The 16,768-nt window shown below is 49.5% G+C and overlaps 1 protein-coding gene across 2 annotated transcripts in view; it reads left to right on the top strand.

Annotated features, from left to right (window-relative positions):
* The window catches only part of SHCBP1L (SHC binding and spindle associated 1 like), a 121,808-nt gene that overhangs the window by 20,447 nt on the left and 84,593 nt on the right, over window positions 1-16,768 (top strand). For both annotated transcript variants that reach the window (XM_077275971.1, XM_077275970.1), the window contains exon 4: window positions 3,851-3,937. In XM_077275971.1, coding sequence (XP_077132086.1) covers window positions 3,851-3,937 — 87 coding nt within the window. The remainder of the gene's footprint in view (window positions 1-3,850; window positions 3,938-16,768) is intronic.

A 16,768-nucleotide genomic window follows, 5' to 3' on the forward strand; every position in this document is an offset into this window, starting at 1 on the left:
GGTTAGGGGTGTGTTGGGGTTAGTGTTGAAGTTAGAATTGAGGGGTTTCCACTGTTTAGGCACATCAGGGGTCTCCAAACGCAACATGGCGCCACCATTGATTCCAGCCAATCTTGCGTTCAAAAAGTCAAATGGTGCGCCCAAACAGTGGTTTACCCCCACATATGGGATACCAGCGTACTCAGGACAAACTGGGCAACAACTATTGGGGTCCAATTTCTCCTGTTACCCTTGCAAAAATAAAAAATTACTTGCTAAAACATAATTTTGAGGAAAGAACAATTATTTTTTATTTTCACGGCTCTACGTTATAAACTTATGTGAAACACTTGGGGGTTGAAAGTGCTCACCACACATCTAGATAAGATCCTTTTGGGGTCTAGTTTCCAAAATGGGGTCACTTGTGGGGTGTTTCTACTGTTTAGGCACATCAGGGGCTCTGCAAATGCAACGTGACGCCCGCAGACCATTCCATCAAAGTCTGCATTTCAAATGTCACTACTTCCCTTCCGAGCCCTGACGTGCGCCCAAACAGTGGTTTACCCCCACATATGAGGTATCAGCGTACTCACAACAAACTGGGCAACAAATATTGGGGTCCAATTTCTCCTGTTACCCTTGTGAAAATAAACAATTGCTTGCTAAAACATCTTTTTTGAGGAAAGAAAAATTATTTTTTATTTTCACGGCTCTGCGTTGTAAACTTCTGTGAAGCACTTGGGGGTTGAACGTGCTCACCACACATCTAGATAAGTTCCTTGGGGGGTCTAGTTTCCAAAATGGGGTCACTTGTGGGGGGTTTCTACTGTTTAGGCACATCAGGGGCTCTGCAAACGTAACATGATTCCCGCAGACCATTCCATCAAAGTCTGCATTCCAAATCGTCACTACTTCCCTTCCGAGCCCCGCCATGTGCCCAAACAGTGGTTTACCCCCACATATGGGGTATCAGCGTACTCAGGAGAAACTGGACAACAACTTTTGGGGTCAAATTTTTCCTGTTACCCTTGGGAAAATTAAAAAATTCTGGGCTAAAAAAATATTTTTGAGGAAAGAAAACACATTTTTTATTTTCACGGCTCTGCGTTATAAACTTCTGTGAAGCACTTGGGGGTTCAAAGTGCTCACCACACATCTAGATAAGTTCCCTTGGGGGTCTAGTTTCCAAAGTGGGGTCAATTGTGGGGAGTTCCTACTGTTTAGGCACATCAGGGGCTCTGCAAACGCAACGTGACGCCCGCAGAGCATTCCATTAAAGTCTGCATTTCAAAACGTCACTACTTCCCTTCCGCTCCCCGACGTGTGCCAAAACAGTGGTTTACCCCCACATATGGGGTATCAGCGTACTCAGGAGAAACTTCACAACAACTTTTGGGGTCCAATTTCTCCTGTTACCCTTGGGAAAATAAAAAATTGTGGGTTAAAAAATCATTTTTGAGGAAAGAAAAATATTTTTTTATTTTCATGGCTCTGCGTTATAAACTTCTGTGAAGCACTTGAGGGTTCAAAGTGCTCACCACACATCTAGATTAGTTCCTTGGGAGGTCTAGTTTCCAAAATGGGGTCACTTGTGCGGGAGCTCCAATGTTTAGGCACACAGGGGCTCTCCAAACGCGACATGGTGTCCGCTAATGATTGAAGCTAATTTTCCATTCAAAAAGCCAAATGGCGTGCCTTCCCTTCCGAGCCCTGCCGTGCACCCAAACAGTGGTTTACCCCCACATATGGGGTATCATCGTACTCAGGACAAACTGGACAACAACATTTGGGGTCCAATTTCTCCTATTATCCTTGGGAAAATAAAAAACTCCGGGCTAAAAATCATTTTTGAGGAAAGAAAAATATTTTTTTATTTTCATGGCTCTGCGTTATAAACTTCTGTGAAGCACCTGGGGGTTTTAAGTGCTCACTATACATCTAGATTAGTTCCTTGGGGGGTCTAGTTTCCAAAATGGGGTCACTTGTAGGGGAGCTCCAATGTTTAGGCACACAGGGGCTCTCCGAACGCAACATGGTGTCCACTAACGATTGGAGCTAATTTTCCATTGAAAAAGTCAAATGGCGCGCCTTCCCTTCCAAGCCTTGCCGTGCACCCAAACAGTGGTTTACCCCCACATATGAGGTATCGGCATACTCAGGAGAAATTGCCCAACAAATTTTAGGATCCATTTTATCCTGTTGCCCATGTGAAAATGAAAAAATTGAGGCTAAAAAAAATTTTGTGTGAAAAAAAAGTACTTTTTCATTTTTACGGATCAATTTGTGAAGCACCTGAGGGTTTAAAGTGCTCACTATGCATCTAGATAAGTTCCTTGGGGGGTCTAGTTTCCAAAATGGGGTCACTTGTGGGGGAGCTCCAATGTTTAGGCACACAGGGGCTCTCCAAACATGACATGGTGTCCGCTAACGATGGAGATAATTTTTCATTCAAAAAGTCAAATGGCACTCCTTCCCTTCCGAGCCTTACCATGTGCCCAAACAGTAGTTTACCCCCACATATGAGGTATTGGCGTACTCAGGAGAAATTGCCCAACAAATTTTAGGATCCATTTTATTCTGTTGCCCATGTGAAAATGAAAAAATTGAGGCTAAAAGAAAATTTGTGTGAAAAAAAAGTACTTTTTCATTTTTACGGATTAATTTGTGAAGCACCTGGGGGTTTAAAGTGCTCACTATGCTTCTAGATAAGTTCCTTGGGGGGTCTAGTTTCCAAAATGGGGTCACTTGTGGGGGAGCTCCAATGTTTAGGCACACGGGAGCTCTCCAAACGCGACATGGTGTCCGCTAAAGATTGGAACCAATTTTTCATTCAAAAAGTCAAATGGCGCTCCTTCCCTTCCGAGCCCTGCCGTGCGCCCAAACAGTGGTTTACCCCCACATATGAGGCATCAGCGTACTCAGGACAAATTGGACAACAACATTCGTGGTTCAGTTTCTCCTTTTACCCTTGGGAAAATAAAAAAATTGTTGCGAAAAGATCATTTTTGTGACTAAAAAGTTAAATGTTAATTTTTCCCCTATTTGTTGCTTCTGCTGCTGTGAAACACCTGAAGGGTTAATAAACTTCTTGAATGTGGTTTTGAGCACCTTGAGGGGTGCAGTTTTTAGAATGGTGTCACTTTTGGGTATTTTCAGCCATATAGAACCCTCAAACTGACTTCAAATGTGAGGTGGTCCCTAAAAAAAATGGTTTTGTAAATTTTGTTGTAAAAATGAGAAATCACTGGTCAAATTTTAACCCTTATAACTTCCTAGCCAAAAAAAAATTTCTTTCCAAAATTGTTCTGATGTAAAGTAGACATGTGGGAAATGTTATTTATTAACTATTTTGTGTCACATAACTCTCTGGTTTAACAGAATAAAAATTCAAAATGTGAAAATTGCAAAATTTTCAAAATTTTCGCCAAATTTCTGTTTTTTTCACAAATAAACTCAGAAATTATCAACCTAAATTTACCACTAACATGAAGCCCAATATGTCACGAAAAAACAGTCTCAGAACCGCAAGGATCCGTTGAAGCGTTCCTGAGTTATTACCTCATAAAGGGACACTGGTCAGAATTGCAAAAAATGGCAAGGTCATTAAGGCCAAAATAGGCTGGGTCATGAAGGGGTTAATCGTTTTTGACACACCCGCTGACTGCATGGGGACACAACTTGGCAGAAAGGGGTTAATGAAGAAATTGTCCTCCTCTTCGGTTCATCCCCTGGAGAAGTCCCTCCACAAGTTAGATCTGGCCAGAGCTGTCCAAGTATATCTCTCAATGACTGCTACCTTTCACCTCTCTGATGCCTGATGCTTCAGTTTTTGCTAGGCTGATCTCTATAATTTTTATTTGTTCTTTCATAGATTCTTTTTTGATTACCTTTGGAGAGACTGGGATAGTGAGGAGAACTGTGAAAATTATGATGTTCTTATTGAAGAAAGGATCAAATTGTAAGTACCATAGTTATTTTAAGAATACATTTTTTTTTGTTAACCTTTTGAATAAGATTGACTATAAAGTTTTAAAGGGGTATTCCCATAGCCAAGATCCTATTCCAAAATGTAGTAGGTTATCAAATACCTCCAATTGGAAATGTAGTATAGTTCTTCCTATTCACTATGTATCTTACCCGTGTGCAGGGCGTTGCAGTAGCATAAGTTCAGAGAAGGACTCGACAAGAACAACCGTAAAAAAGGATACAGAAGACAAGAACATAGAGTGATGGAGACTGAAACTGTAAAATTGCTCATGGTCATTTTGACCACTACTATGATCAGTGTTGTAGTTGGTGGGTCGAACTTACCGTATATACTCGAGTATAAGCCAACCCGAGTATAAGCCGACCCCCCTAATTTTGCCACAAAAAACTGGGAAAACTTATTGACTCGAGTATAAGCCTAGGGTGGAAAATGCAGCAGCTACCGGTAAATGTCAAAAGTAAAAATAGATACCAATAAAAGTAAAATTAATTGAGACATCAGTAGGTTAAGTGTTTTTGAATATCCATATTGAATCAGGAGCCCCATATAATGCTCCATGCAGTTTATGATGGGCCCATAAGATGTTCCATATTAAAATATGCCCCATATAATCCTGCATAAAGGTTAATAAAGGCCCCATAAGATGTTCATAGACACACTTGCCCAATATAATGCTGCACAAATGCTGATTATGGCCCCATAAGATGCTCTATAAAGATATTTGCCCCATATAGTGCTGCACAAACGTTATGGCCCTATAAGATGCTCCATACACACACTTGCCCCATATACCGTAGTGCCCTACAAACGTTAATTATGGCCCCATACAGACACTTGCCCCATATAGTGTTGCACAAACGTCATGGCCCCATATAGTGCTGCAGAAACATTATTGCCCCATATAATGCTGCATAAATGTTATGGCCCCCATATAGTGCTGCAGAAACATTATGGCCCCCATATAGTGCTGCACAAATGTTATGGCCCCCATATAGTGCTGCAGAAACGTTATGGCCCCATATAGTGCTGCAGAAACGTTATGGCCCCATAGATGTTCCATACAGACACTTGCCCCATTTGCTGCGATAAAAAAAAATAAAAAAAAAATCACATACTCACCTCTCCGTCGCTCAGGTCCTCGGCACTTTCAATAGTCACCTGACACCTGCTCCTCGTTCCGGGCGCCGATCTGTCTCCAGCACTGACGTTCAGCAGAGGGCGCGCACTGACCACGTCACCGCGCCCTCTGACCTCAGCGTCAGTGCTGGAGACAGATCGGCGCCCGGAACGAGGAGCAGGTGACTATCGCGCAGCGCTGCGCTCCCCGTATACTCACCTGGTCCTGGCGCTGTGTAGTCCCTGCTTCCCCGACGCCGCAGCGCTTCATCCTGTATTCAGCGGTCACATGGTACCGCTGATTACAGTAATGAATATGCGGCTCCACCCCTATGGGAGGTGGAGCCGAATATTCATTTACTGTAATGAGCGGGACCATGTGACCGCTCAGTACAGGAAGAAGCTGAAGCTGCTGCTGCCGGCGCCGGGGAAGCCAGGGACCGCGCCTGGACCAGGTGAGTATAATTAGACAGCCCCCGCTCCCCCTCCCCTGCCGACCCCCGGGTATGACTCAAGTATAAGCCGAGAGGTGCAATTTCAGCCCCAAAAAGTGGGCTGAAAATCTCGGCTTATACTCGAGTATATACGGTACTCTAGGTAGTTGTCAGCAGAAGTAGACGCTCTATAATTGTAACTAAAGTCTGGGATAACTAGTCAAGTTGGGCACTGATTGAGATAGAGTAATAGCCTATACAGTGGAGGGACGTGCTATTGTCGCAGGCTGTAGAGGGCTCCCAACAGGAATTATCGCTACGTGGAGTGCAAACAAAATGTTGACTGGGGGGATCGGGTGGGCTGATGTGCGCAGTCCTCTCTGAGTGGAGGATAGCTGATGTCTGGAGTTGAGTCCTGGGATTGAGTGTTGGCTGTGTAGAATGGTCCTGGCTGCAGCACTTTAAGTTGACCAAGACGTTCGCACTGTCGCTAAGGAACACGCTGAGGCTGAATGATCCAGGCAAACAGCATGCAGAGGAAAGAGGAATGTGCCTTACGCAGCTCTCCAGTGTTTTATATCCCTGAAGCTGGGACTCTTAATTTAGGTCCTGACTTCTGTGGTGGCCTAGCAGGCTCCCATCCTATTTTAGGCCTCTGCTTCACTGCCACCTAGCCCGCTCATGCAGCCACGCCCCCGCTCACAGCCAAACAGGCTTTCTCCTACGCCTCATTGAGGGACACAGACTGTGGGTGTATGCTGCTGCCACTAGGAGGCTGACACTAAGTGATACAAAGAAAGTTCGCTCCTCCCCTGCAGTATACACCCTCCTTCTGGCTGTCAGCTAACCAGTTCTTGCTTAGGCTACTTTCACACTTGCGTTTTTAATCCGTCACAATCCGTCGTTTTCTCCTACGCCTCATTGGGAGACACAGGACCATGGGTGTTATGCTGCTGCCACTAGGAGGACACTAAGTAGATAAAAAAGATTAACTCCTCCTCTGCAGTATACACCCCTTCACTGGCTACAATTTCAACCAGTTCTTGCTTAGTGTCTGTAGGAGGCACTTGGGTCTGTTTTCAGACCCCAACTTTTATTTTAATTTTTAATTTTACGTAAATTTTTATTTTTTATCTAACTGAGTGAAGGGGGCGACGGGTTCCTTTTTTATAGGGTCCGCTCTCCCCCGAACCAGCAACAGGCGAGCACGGCGAGTATTCCTCCCTGTCCCTCTCCTGCGACGTATGGGGCACGAAAAGCTTGTGCCGGGGCAACGGTTCCTCCTTGGTCCCGATTTTTCCCCCCACCACCCCTGCAATAGAGCAATGTACCTCTCCGGTGCATGACAGGGGAAGATGTGCCGCAGCCCCAACAGGGTGCACCAACAAACCCCTTTGGTATGCAGACGAGGATGCATCAGGGACCTCTCCATCCCCCATCCAGGGTGCATGGATTGAGTGCGCACCCTCACAAAAGGCAGATCTGTGACAGATGCGGTCCGGGGAACCGGGGAGCACTGCGGCTGTAAGTACATACCCCCCTGCTCCCCCATGTGCGGCAGCGATGCGGTCCGGGTCCCCGGGGAGAGGCGCCGTCGACCGGGGGTCGGCGGTGCTCGGCAGCGCTACGTCGCGGCCGCCGCCGCACATCGCCGGCAGGGCCCAAAAATTTAGTCCCCGGCTTCTTCAGCCGGAGTAGGCTGCAGTGGGCAGATCCCTCCCACGGCCGTAACTCCGCCTCCTATATCGGCGCTTCTCGTCTGGGACGAGAAGCGCCCTGCAGATCTCGGGGGCCATATTGTTCCTTCTCCCTGCAAGGAGTCCACGCGTCCACAGCGTTCCAGAGAACCGCCACGGCTAATCTCTCCCCGGGGACACAGGCACAGGACCGTGGGTAAGTTGCTTCAAGAAAGCTTAACCCCTTCCCTGCATATATTGCCCGCTCTGTCTCCAAAGGCACTATGTCTCAATCCAGGGAGACAAAAAAGGGTAACAAGAAGCACACAGTGTTTTTCACTGTATGTGCCACTTGCAATGCAGCCCTGCCCCGAGCTCACACTAGTCCTTTGTGTGCGGATTGTGTCCCGGCCTCTGTGCAGCTGCCTCCCGCCGATGTTGCCACCGACCCTGTGGAGCCTAGTCTCCCTGAGTGGGCAGCTTCTCTGACACGATCTATGGATTTACTAGTCGCCCTGGTTGATTCCCTCCGGGGCCCCCCTTCAGGTCAGTCCGCGGTGGATCCGGGTGACGGTACGGATCCGTCCACCAGCAGGGGGCGTACTTTATCTCCTCCTTCTCGGGGTCCCAGAAAACGGGTCCATGTTCCATCCCCTGACCACGGGCCAGTTGGTCTCTCAGCGTCAGCGACCTCTGCTTCCCGGTCCCCTTCTCCAGAGAACCTGAACGATTCTGAATATGAGTCCGACGATTCCTACGTTCAGGAGTTCTCCCCCTCTTAAGAGACACTCGACTCTCTCATAGAGGCGGTTAACCAGACCCTGAAAGTGAACGAGGAATCCGTATCTACGTCCGAACACGTGGTGTCGTTCAAAAAGACTAAACGTGTCCAAAAGTTTTTTGTCACTCATCCTGAGTTCAAGGAAATTGTACAAAAACATAGGGATCGTCCCGATAAACGCTTCATGGGTCAAAAGCCCATAGAGGCCAAATATCCTTTTTCTCAGGACCTAATCAAGGACTGGCTGCAGTCCCCCTCAGTCGACCCTGCTGTGTCACATCTCGCTTCCAAAACCATCCTATCCCTGTCAGACGGCTCCTCTGTTAAGAACCCCTCTGATCGCCAGATTGATTATCTGGCTCGCTCCGTCTTCGAGGCCACAGGAGCCTCCCTCTTCCCATCCTTCGCTGCCTCCTGGGTGGCTAAGGCTATGGTCGCTGGGGGCGAGTCGCTTTCCACGACCATGCAAGTTAGTGACTTACCTCCAGAAGCAGTCAACCTGGCTAACCAGATAGCCCAGGCGGGGGATTTCGTAGTCAATGCCTCAATAGACGCAGCCAATTGCACGGCACAGGCAGCCGCGAATGCAATCTCCATTAGAAGAGCCCTGTGGCTCAGGGAATGGCGAGCAGATTCTGCCTCCAAACGCTCTTTGACATCTCTGCCCTACCAGGCTGGTCGGTTGTTTGGAGAAAAGCTAGACCAAATGATCTCGGATGCCACCGGGGGAAAAAGCAAATTTCTTCCCCAACAAAAGCCTACCCGGCCGTTTCGGTGTCAACAACAATCCCGATTTCGGACTTTTTGTAACAATACCAACTGGTCTTCCACTCCCTCTACCTCCGCATCAGGGCAAGGCCCACGCGGTGGCCGAGGCTCCCAGGTCTCTTACAGACCTAACCGTAATTGGAAACCCAGACCGAGACCACCCGGGCCTAAGGGATCCACATCCCATAGATCCCCCACGCAATGACTCCTTGCGCCTTCCGGGGGCTCCAACAAGGTAGGAGGGCGTTTACTTTTGTTCCGTCAGGCCTGGCTCTCAGTCGTTTCCGACAAATGGGTCAGGGAACTGGTATCCACCGGATACAAAATAGAATTTTCTTCCTCCCCCCCCGACGCGCTTCTTCCAGTCTTGCCCTCCAAAATCAAAGTCAACAGCTCTTCCTCAGGCCATACGGGCACTTCAAGCGGATGGAGTCATCATTCCGGTTCCCCTAGACCAAAGGTTCAAAGGGTTCTACTCGAACCTATTCGTGGTCCCATAGAAGGACGGATCGCTCCGTCCGATTCTGGACCTAAAACTGCTAAACAAATTTGTAAAAATCCGTCACTTCAGGATGGAATCCCTCCGATCTGTGGTCGCGTCCATGGAAAAAGGAGAATTCCTGGCGTCCATAGACATCAAGGATGCTTACCTCCACATCCCAATTTTCCCGCCGCATCAACAGTTCCTCCGCTTCGCATGTCACGGAGAGCACTTCCAATTTGTGGCATTGCCTTTCGGTCTCGCCACCGCTCCCAGGGTCTTCACGAAGGTCATGGCGGCTGCCATGGCCATTCTTCATTCCAGGGGAGTGGTGGTACTTCCGTACCTGGACGACCTACTGATAAAAGGTCCTTCTTACCCAGCCTGCGTAGAGTCCGTCGCTCTCACGGTGGATACTCTTTTTCGCCTGGGTTGGAAGATAAACTTCGAGAAATCCTGTCCGATTCCGGCTCAGCGGATCTCTTTTCTTGGGATGATTCTGGACACTTCTCGCGGTCTGGTCATCCTCCCTCACGACAAGGCCTTGGCCTTGCAGCAGGGTGCTCAGAGTCTTTCCCGTCCAGTCTCCCACTCCATCCGATTCAGCATGCGCGTTCTCGCGCGAATGGTAGCTGCCATGGAAGCGGTTCCATTCGCGCAATTTCACCTCCGTCCCCTCCAGCATGCGCTACTGTCGGCGTGGGACGGCAATCCGTCCTCCCTCGACCGCCGCTTCATCCTGCCCCCACGGGTCAGAAAGACCCTCAGGTGGTGGACGTTGAAGTCCTCCCTAACCCAGGGAAGATCTTTTCTCCTTATGCAGTGGCTGGTGGTGACCACAGATGCCAGCCTCATAGGCTGGGGGGCGGTTTTCAAACATCACACAGCTCAGGGGCGGTGGTCCGCTCGAGAGTCTCGCCTTCCCATCAATCTCCTGGAGATACGAGCTATCAGACTAGCATTGTTCCAGTTTCACCACCTTCTGGCGGGTCACCCAGTCAGAATTCAGTCCGACAACGCCACGGCCGTGGCGTACATCAACCGTCAAGGGGGAACCTACAGCAAGACGGCTATGCTAGAGGTGTCCCACATCCTGCACTGGGCGGAATCCAATCATTCGCCCATCTCGGCGATCCACATTCCAGGGGTGGAAAATTGGGCGGCGGACTTCTTCATAAGCCAGGGCCTCGCCTTGGGCAAGTGGTCCCTTCACCCGGAGGTTTTCCAGCAGATCTGTCTTCGCTGGGGGACCCCGGATGTGGATCTCATGGCATCCAGATTGAACAACAAAGTTCCACGGTTCCTTGCTCGGTCACTCGACCCACAGGCCATCGGAGCAGACGCCCTGGTCTTGCCTTGGCACCAGTTCCGCCTCCCGTACATTTTTCCCCCTCTTCCCCTGCTACCGAGGGTCATCAAGAAGATCAGGGCAGAGGGGGTACCAGTGATTCTCGTCGCACTGGACTGGCCGCGTCGGGCATGGTACGCGGAAGTGGTTCAGCTGGTCGCCGATGCCCCCTGGCGTCTTCCAGATCGCGTGGATCTTCTCTCACAGGGCCCGATTTACCACCAGAACTCAGGGGCCCTGTCTTTGACGGCCTGGCCGTTGAATCCTGGATTCTAGGCCAAGCGGGTTTCACTCCCAAGGTGTCTTCCACCATGATCAGGGCTAGGAAACCTGTTTCCATGCGCAGTTACCACCGTACCTGGCAAATTTTTTTCTCATGGTGCGACGCACAGGGGCGTTCTCCTCTGGTATTTTCTATCCCTACCATACTGGAGTTTGTTCAGTCTGGACTTGCCCTTAGCTCTCTAAAGGGTCAGGTTTCGGCATTGTCAGTCCTTTTCCAGCGAAAGATTGCCAATAGGTTGCCGGTGAAGACTTTTTTCCAGGGAGTCTCCCACGTGGCGCCTCCCTACAAAATGCCCTTGGATCCGTGGGATCTTAATTTAGTTCTCGGAGCTCTCCAGGAGACTCCCTTCGAACCGCTACAGGACGTTTCCCTGACCTTCCTCTCCTGGAAGGTAGTTTTCCTAGTGGCCATTACGTCCATCAGACGGGTTTCGGAGTTGGCTGCACTCTCCTGCCGCCCTCTGTTTCTAAATTTTCATCCGGACAAGGCAGTATTGAGGACCTCTCCCGCTTTTCTGCCCAAGGTCGTATCTTCTTTCCACCTCAATGAGGAGATTGTTCTGCCTTCGTTCTGTCCGGCACCAGTCCATCGCATTGAAAAGGCTCTGCACACTCTTGATGTGGTAAGGGCTCTTCGTCGGTACGTCTCGCGGACGGCTCCCTTCCGCACGTCGGATGTCCTGTTTGTACTTCCAGAGGGGCCAAGGAATGGTTCTCCCGCTTCCAAAGCTACTCTAGCTAAATGGATTCGTTTGGCCATTGAAGAATCCTATCGTGCCAAAGGCGTTCCTATCCCAGCTGGGATCAAGGCCCATTCTACCCGGTCGGTGGGCGCCTCGTGGGCCGTTCGGCACCAGGCGTCAGCACTGCAGGTCTGCAAGGCTGCGACGTGGTCCAGTTTGCACACTTTTACCAAGCATTACCACATTCATTCTCTCTCTTCTGCAGACGCCGCCCTTGGCAGGCGCATTCTGCAAGCGGCAGTTCCTTAGCCGCAAGCCAGTGGTACATGGGGTATTAGCATATTGCTCCCCACCCAGGGACTGCTTTTCTACGTCCCATGGTCCTGTGTCCCCCAATGAGACGTAGGAGAAAAGGAGACTTTTGTGTACTCACCGTAAAATCTTTTTCTCCGAGCCAATCATTGGGGGACACAGCACCCACCCTGTTAGCCTGTTTGGCTTGTTGTTACTTCTTGGTTTTTTTTTTTTACATAGTTTGTCTTTGGTTCATGCTCCTACTGCTTTACTACCGAACTGGTTGAAATTGTAGCCAGTGAAGGGGTGTATACTGCAGAGGAGGAGTTAATATTTTTTATTTACTTAGTGTCCTCCTAGTGGCAGCAGCATAACACCCATGGTCCTGTGTCCCCCATTGATTGGCTCGGAGAAAAAGATTTTACGGTGAGTACACAAAAATCTCCTTTTTTGTGAATGCAGGATCCTGCTTTTTCCCATAGACTTGTATTGGCGACTGATTGTGACGGATGGCCATCCGTTTCATCCGTCGTACACTGGATCCATCATAAAATAGCGATCCGTCGTGCAGAGAAAACGTTCATAGGAACGTTTTTTGTGGACGTCGGAAAATCTGTCAGCGACGCATCCTGCGCTGTCCGTCGTCGGCTACAATGGAAGCCTATGGACGCAGGATCCATCGCTGACCGTCACACACAGGAATCCAGCGACGTATCACGTTTTTCCCCTTTGAACATACCCGGAAGGATTTTCAAGTCCGGGGAAAAAGTCTCTCCCTCTCCCTCTCTCTCCCCCTGTCTCTCCAGACATTTCATTTTTAATTCCCGGAAATTTGTGGACGACGCATCCGTCACACACGTTTTTTTTTCACTATTTTTGTTACGTTCATCCATACGTCATTTTACTGGACAACGACAGACAGCAGAAAACGCAAGTGTGCAAGTAGCCTTAGTGTCTGTAGGAGGCACTTGGGTCTGGTTCAGACCCCAACGTTTTTATTTTATTTTTTTACTTATCTGTAAATTTTTTAATTTTTTAATTAACTGAGTGAAGGGGCGACGGATCCGTTCAAGGTTCCGATCTCGCCCGAATCATGAACAGGCGAGAACGCGGAGAGTAACTCCCCGTACCCTCTCCTGCGACATGGGAAGCCATGCCTGAGCTCACTTCAGGGGCGACGGTTCCTTCGAGTCCCGATCTCCCCACACCAGCAGCAGGCGACTACATGGAGTGTCACCTCCATGTATCCTCTCCTGGAGCCAGGCCTATAGCCGGACAACTGGCCCTGTCCACCCGGGGGCTGAACTCCGTGGATGTACAGAGGCCCCTCTATGGCGTCCGAGCAGCCCCCACTGCACCACCACTTTTAAAGCGGATGGAACAAGGAGGCGGACGGTTCCTCTCCACCTCCCTAACCGTCTATGCTGCAATACCTGACCTGTAGCAGAACAATAGACCAATAGACTGCGTGCGCTTTCCTCGGCGCTGAAACCCAGTCGTCGCATTGGCTCCATGCCCGGGATGTGCACCGATGGTGAGTGGATCCAGTCCAGCTGCAGTGGGATATTCACATGCTGGCAGGCAGCCTCAACTTCCCTGTGGCCCACCTCCCTGAGGTAACGCTCCGACCGGCTGCAAAAATTTAGCCCCCGGCTACGGCCGATGTGTAGGCCGCATCCCGGAAGCTGCGCCCGCACTATGGCCCGCTAAGGCGGCTCCGCCCACCTCTTCTGACGCTTCTTCCCTGGCACGGGAGCGATCGCTTCCCTCGGCAACCCTGGTATTGCTCACGCCGGCTGCAGAAATTTAGGTCCCGGCTTGGGCATATTCATGGAAGTCACGAGGCTCCGCCCCCCAAATTTGGCGCCTCTCGCTCTCTGTGAGACTTTACTACCTCTGCAGCTCCCGGTGGCCATCTTGGTCCACCTTGCCAGCACACACATGGGCTATGGTTTTGCATTAAAGGGGCACAACGATTCTGCAACCGAGTAAGGCTACTTTCACACTAGCGTCGTGCACTGCACGTCGCAATGCGACGCTGCGGCACACCGACGCAAACTGAAAGCACCACACAACGGTGGCAGCGGATGCATTTTTACAACGCATCCGCTGCCCCATTGTGATGTGCGGGGAGGCGGGGGCGGAGTTCCGGTCGCGCATGCGCGGTCGGAAAAGACGGTCACGACGAACCAAAAACGTTACAGGTAACTTTTTTGGTGGCGACGGTCCGATGCAACACGACGCAACCGTCACACGACGGTTGCGACGTGTGGCAATGCGTCGCACTGCGTCGCTAATGCAAGTCTATGGAGAAAAAACGCATCCTGCAAGCACTTTTGCAGGATGCGTTTTTTCTACAAAACGACGCATAGCGACGTGCAGTGCACGACGCTAGTGTGAAAGGGGCCTAAGGAAGTACTGCACTCTCCCCTTGCATCTTCCCCCCATTACTTAACATGACCAGTATCTCCTGCCTGGTCTTAAAGGCACATGACCAGTATCTCCTGCCTGGTCTTAAAGCCACAGGACCAGTATTCCCTAGTCTTTAAAGGCTCAGGACCAGTATTCCTGGTCTTAAAGGCACATGACCAGCATTCACTGGTATTAAAGGCACATGACCAGCATTCCCTGGTCTTAATGGCACGGGACCAGTATTCCCTGGTCTTAAAGGCACATGACCAGTCCAAAGCCGGTCACCCTAAATGAGCTCAGGAGCCCTCCGCCGCCGATCCTAGCTTATCCCAGAGTACCTAGTTCCCTGAGTGGGCTTAGTCACTGCCGCAACCCATGGATTCTCTGACAAGAGATTGAATCCCTCCGTGAACCCTCTGTGGCTCGGAGTGCTCGCAGGACCAATATAGATGGTCCCTTTCCTTCATGCGAGCCGTCGGCTAGCAGGAGCTGCAAGTTCTCTAGAAACGTACAGGCATCTAGAAACGTACATGCCTTGGTTCTGGACTCACCAGAACTTCAGAAAAGGATGGATTCGCCTATTTATATCATCAACCAATCTCTGTAGATTGACGAGGACTTCGGCTCTACTCTAAATCACGCAGTGTCCCTCATAAGGAAACTAAACTCCCTCGCAGAGCATTTGCCATTCACCTGGACAGGTAGCGTCCGGATAAGCAATCCACTTGACAGAAACCTCTGCAAGTGCGGTATCCCTTTTTTTTTCATCCAATATTCAAACACGCAGGGTGTTCACTCCACGTATACCCACCTAAGACGTGAGATGCCATGCCTTGTCTGATTCTTAAGAGTGACGGGTCCTTTTAAAGGGCACCGATCTCCCCACACCATCGACAGATGAGCACATGGAGTGTCGCCTCCATGTGTCCTCTTCTACAATAATAATAATAATTAATAATTTTTTATTTATATAGCGCCAACATATTCCGCAGCGCTTTACAAATTATAGAGGGGACTTGTACAGACAATAGACATTACAGCATAACTGAAATCACAGTTCAAAATAGATACCAGGAGGAATGAGGGCCCTGCTCGCAAGCTTACAAACTATGAAGAAAAGGGGAGACACGAAAGGTGGATGGTAACAATTGCTTTAGTTATTTGGACCAGCCATAGTGTAAGGCTCGGGTGTTCATGTAAAGCTGCATGAACCAGTTAACTGCCCAAGTATGTAGCAGTACAGACACAGAGTGCTATTAACTGCATAAAGTGTATGAGAACATGATGCGAGGAACCTGATTATGTTGTTTTTTTTGTTTTTTTTAAATAGGCCACACAGGGATAGTTAGTTCTACAGCCAGGCCTAACGCCGGACAACCAGCCCTGTCCACCCAGGGACCTTAAAGGGACTCTGTCACCTGAATTTGGAGGGAACAATTTTCAGCCATAGGGGCGGGGTTTTCGGGTGTTTGATTCACCCTTTCCTTACCCGCTGGCTGCAATATTGGATTGAAGTTCATTCTCTGTCCTCCATAGTACACGCCTGCGCAAGGCAAGATTGCCTTGTGCAGGCATGTACTACGGAGGACAGAGAATGAACTTCAATCCAATATTGCAGCCAGCGGGAAAGGAAAGGGTGAATCAAACACCCGAAAACCCCGCCCCTATGGCTGAAAATTGTTCCCTCCAAATTCAGGTGACAGAGAGTCCCTTTAACTCTGTGGATGTACAGAGGCTTCCTTTTTGGCGTCCAAACATACCCTCTGCATCTCCACTATTTAGCAGATGATGCAAGAAGGCGGACGATCCCTCTACACTTCCCTGTTAAGAGGATGGTGGATCGAGGGTTCATCATTTTAACTCCACACTGTCGAAAGAGAGCGGCGATAGTAAGTTTTTCCTGACCTTCTGCATGCAGCCGTGCATTCTGCCACTTGGCATATTACCTGGGAAGAATCTCCTGTGGTATACCTACCAGTATCCCTACCCGATGAGTCATCAATTAAAAATACAACGGACTGTCAGATAGCAATCTAGTTCGTTCCATCTTGCGGCCTCCAGTTCAGGGCTCTACCCTTCCTTATCCGCCGCATGTGTTGCTAGAGCAATGGTCTCTTGGTCAGAGACATTAACTGTTTTGATTTCCTATAGACTCAACCAGCAGTGGATCAGTTGTCCTGGACGGTCTAGATCTAAGGGATCTTGGTTCCAAAATGGGGATGAAAAGTAAGACTGACCCTGAACCTCAAACTTCTACTCAGCTTGACAAGGTCCCCCTTCTTTGGATGGAGTTCCTCCGCTCAGCCATTACTTCAACAGAAAAGGTGGAGTTTCTGGCATCCACCGACATTCAGGATGCTTACCTTCACATTCCTATGTTTTCCCCTCTTCAAAAATTCCTTCGCTTTCCCTTTTGCGAACAGCATTTTCCAATCACGACCTTGTCCTTCGGCCTTGCTACTGCACCCAGAGTGTTCGCAGGGGTCATGGCGGCTGTCACGTTTCTCTTGCACCCTAGAGGCA

Source organism: Ranitomeya variabilis, chromosome 8 (assembly GCF_051348905.1).
Source record: "Ranitomeya variabilis isolate aRanVar5 chromosome 8, aRanVar5.hap1, whole genome shotgun sequence".
NCBI lineage: Eukaryota > Metazoa > Chordata > Amphibia > Anura > Dendrobatidae > Ranitomeya > Ranitomeya variabilis.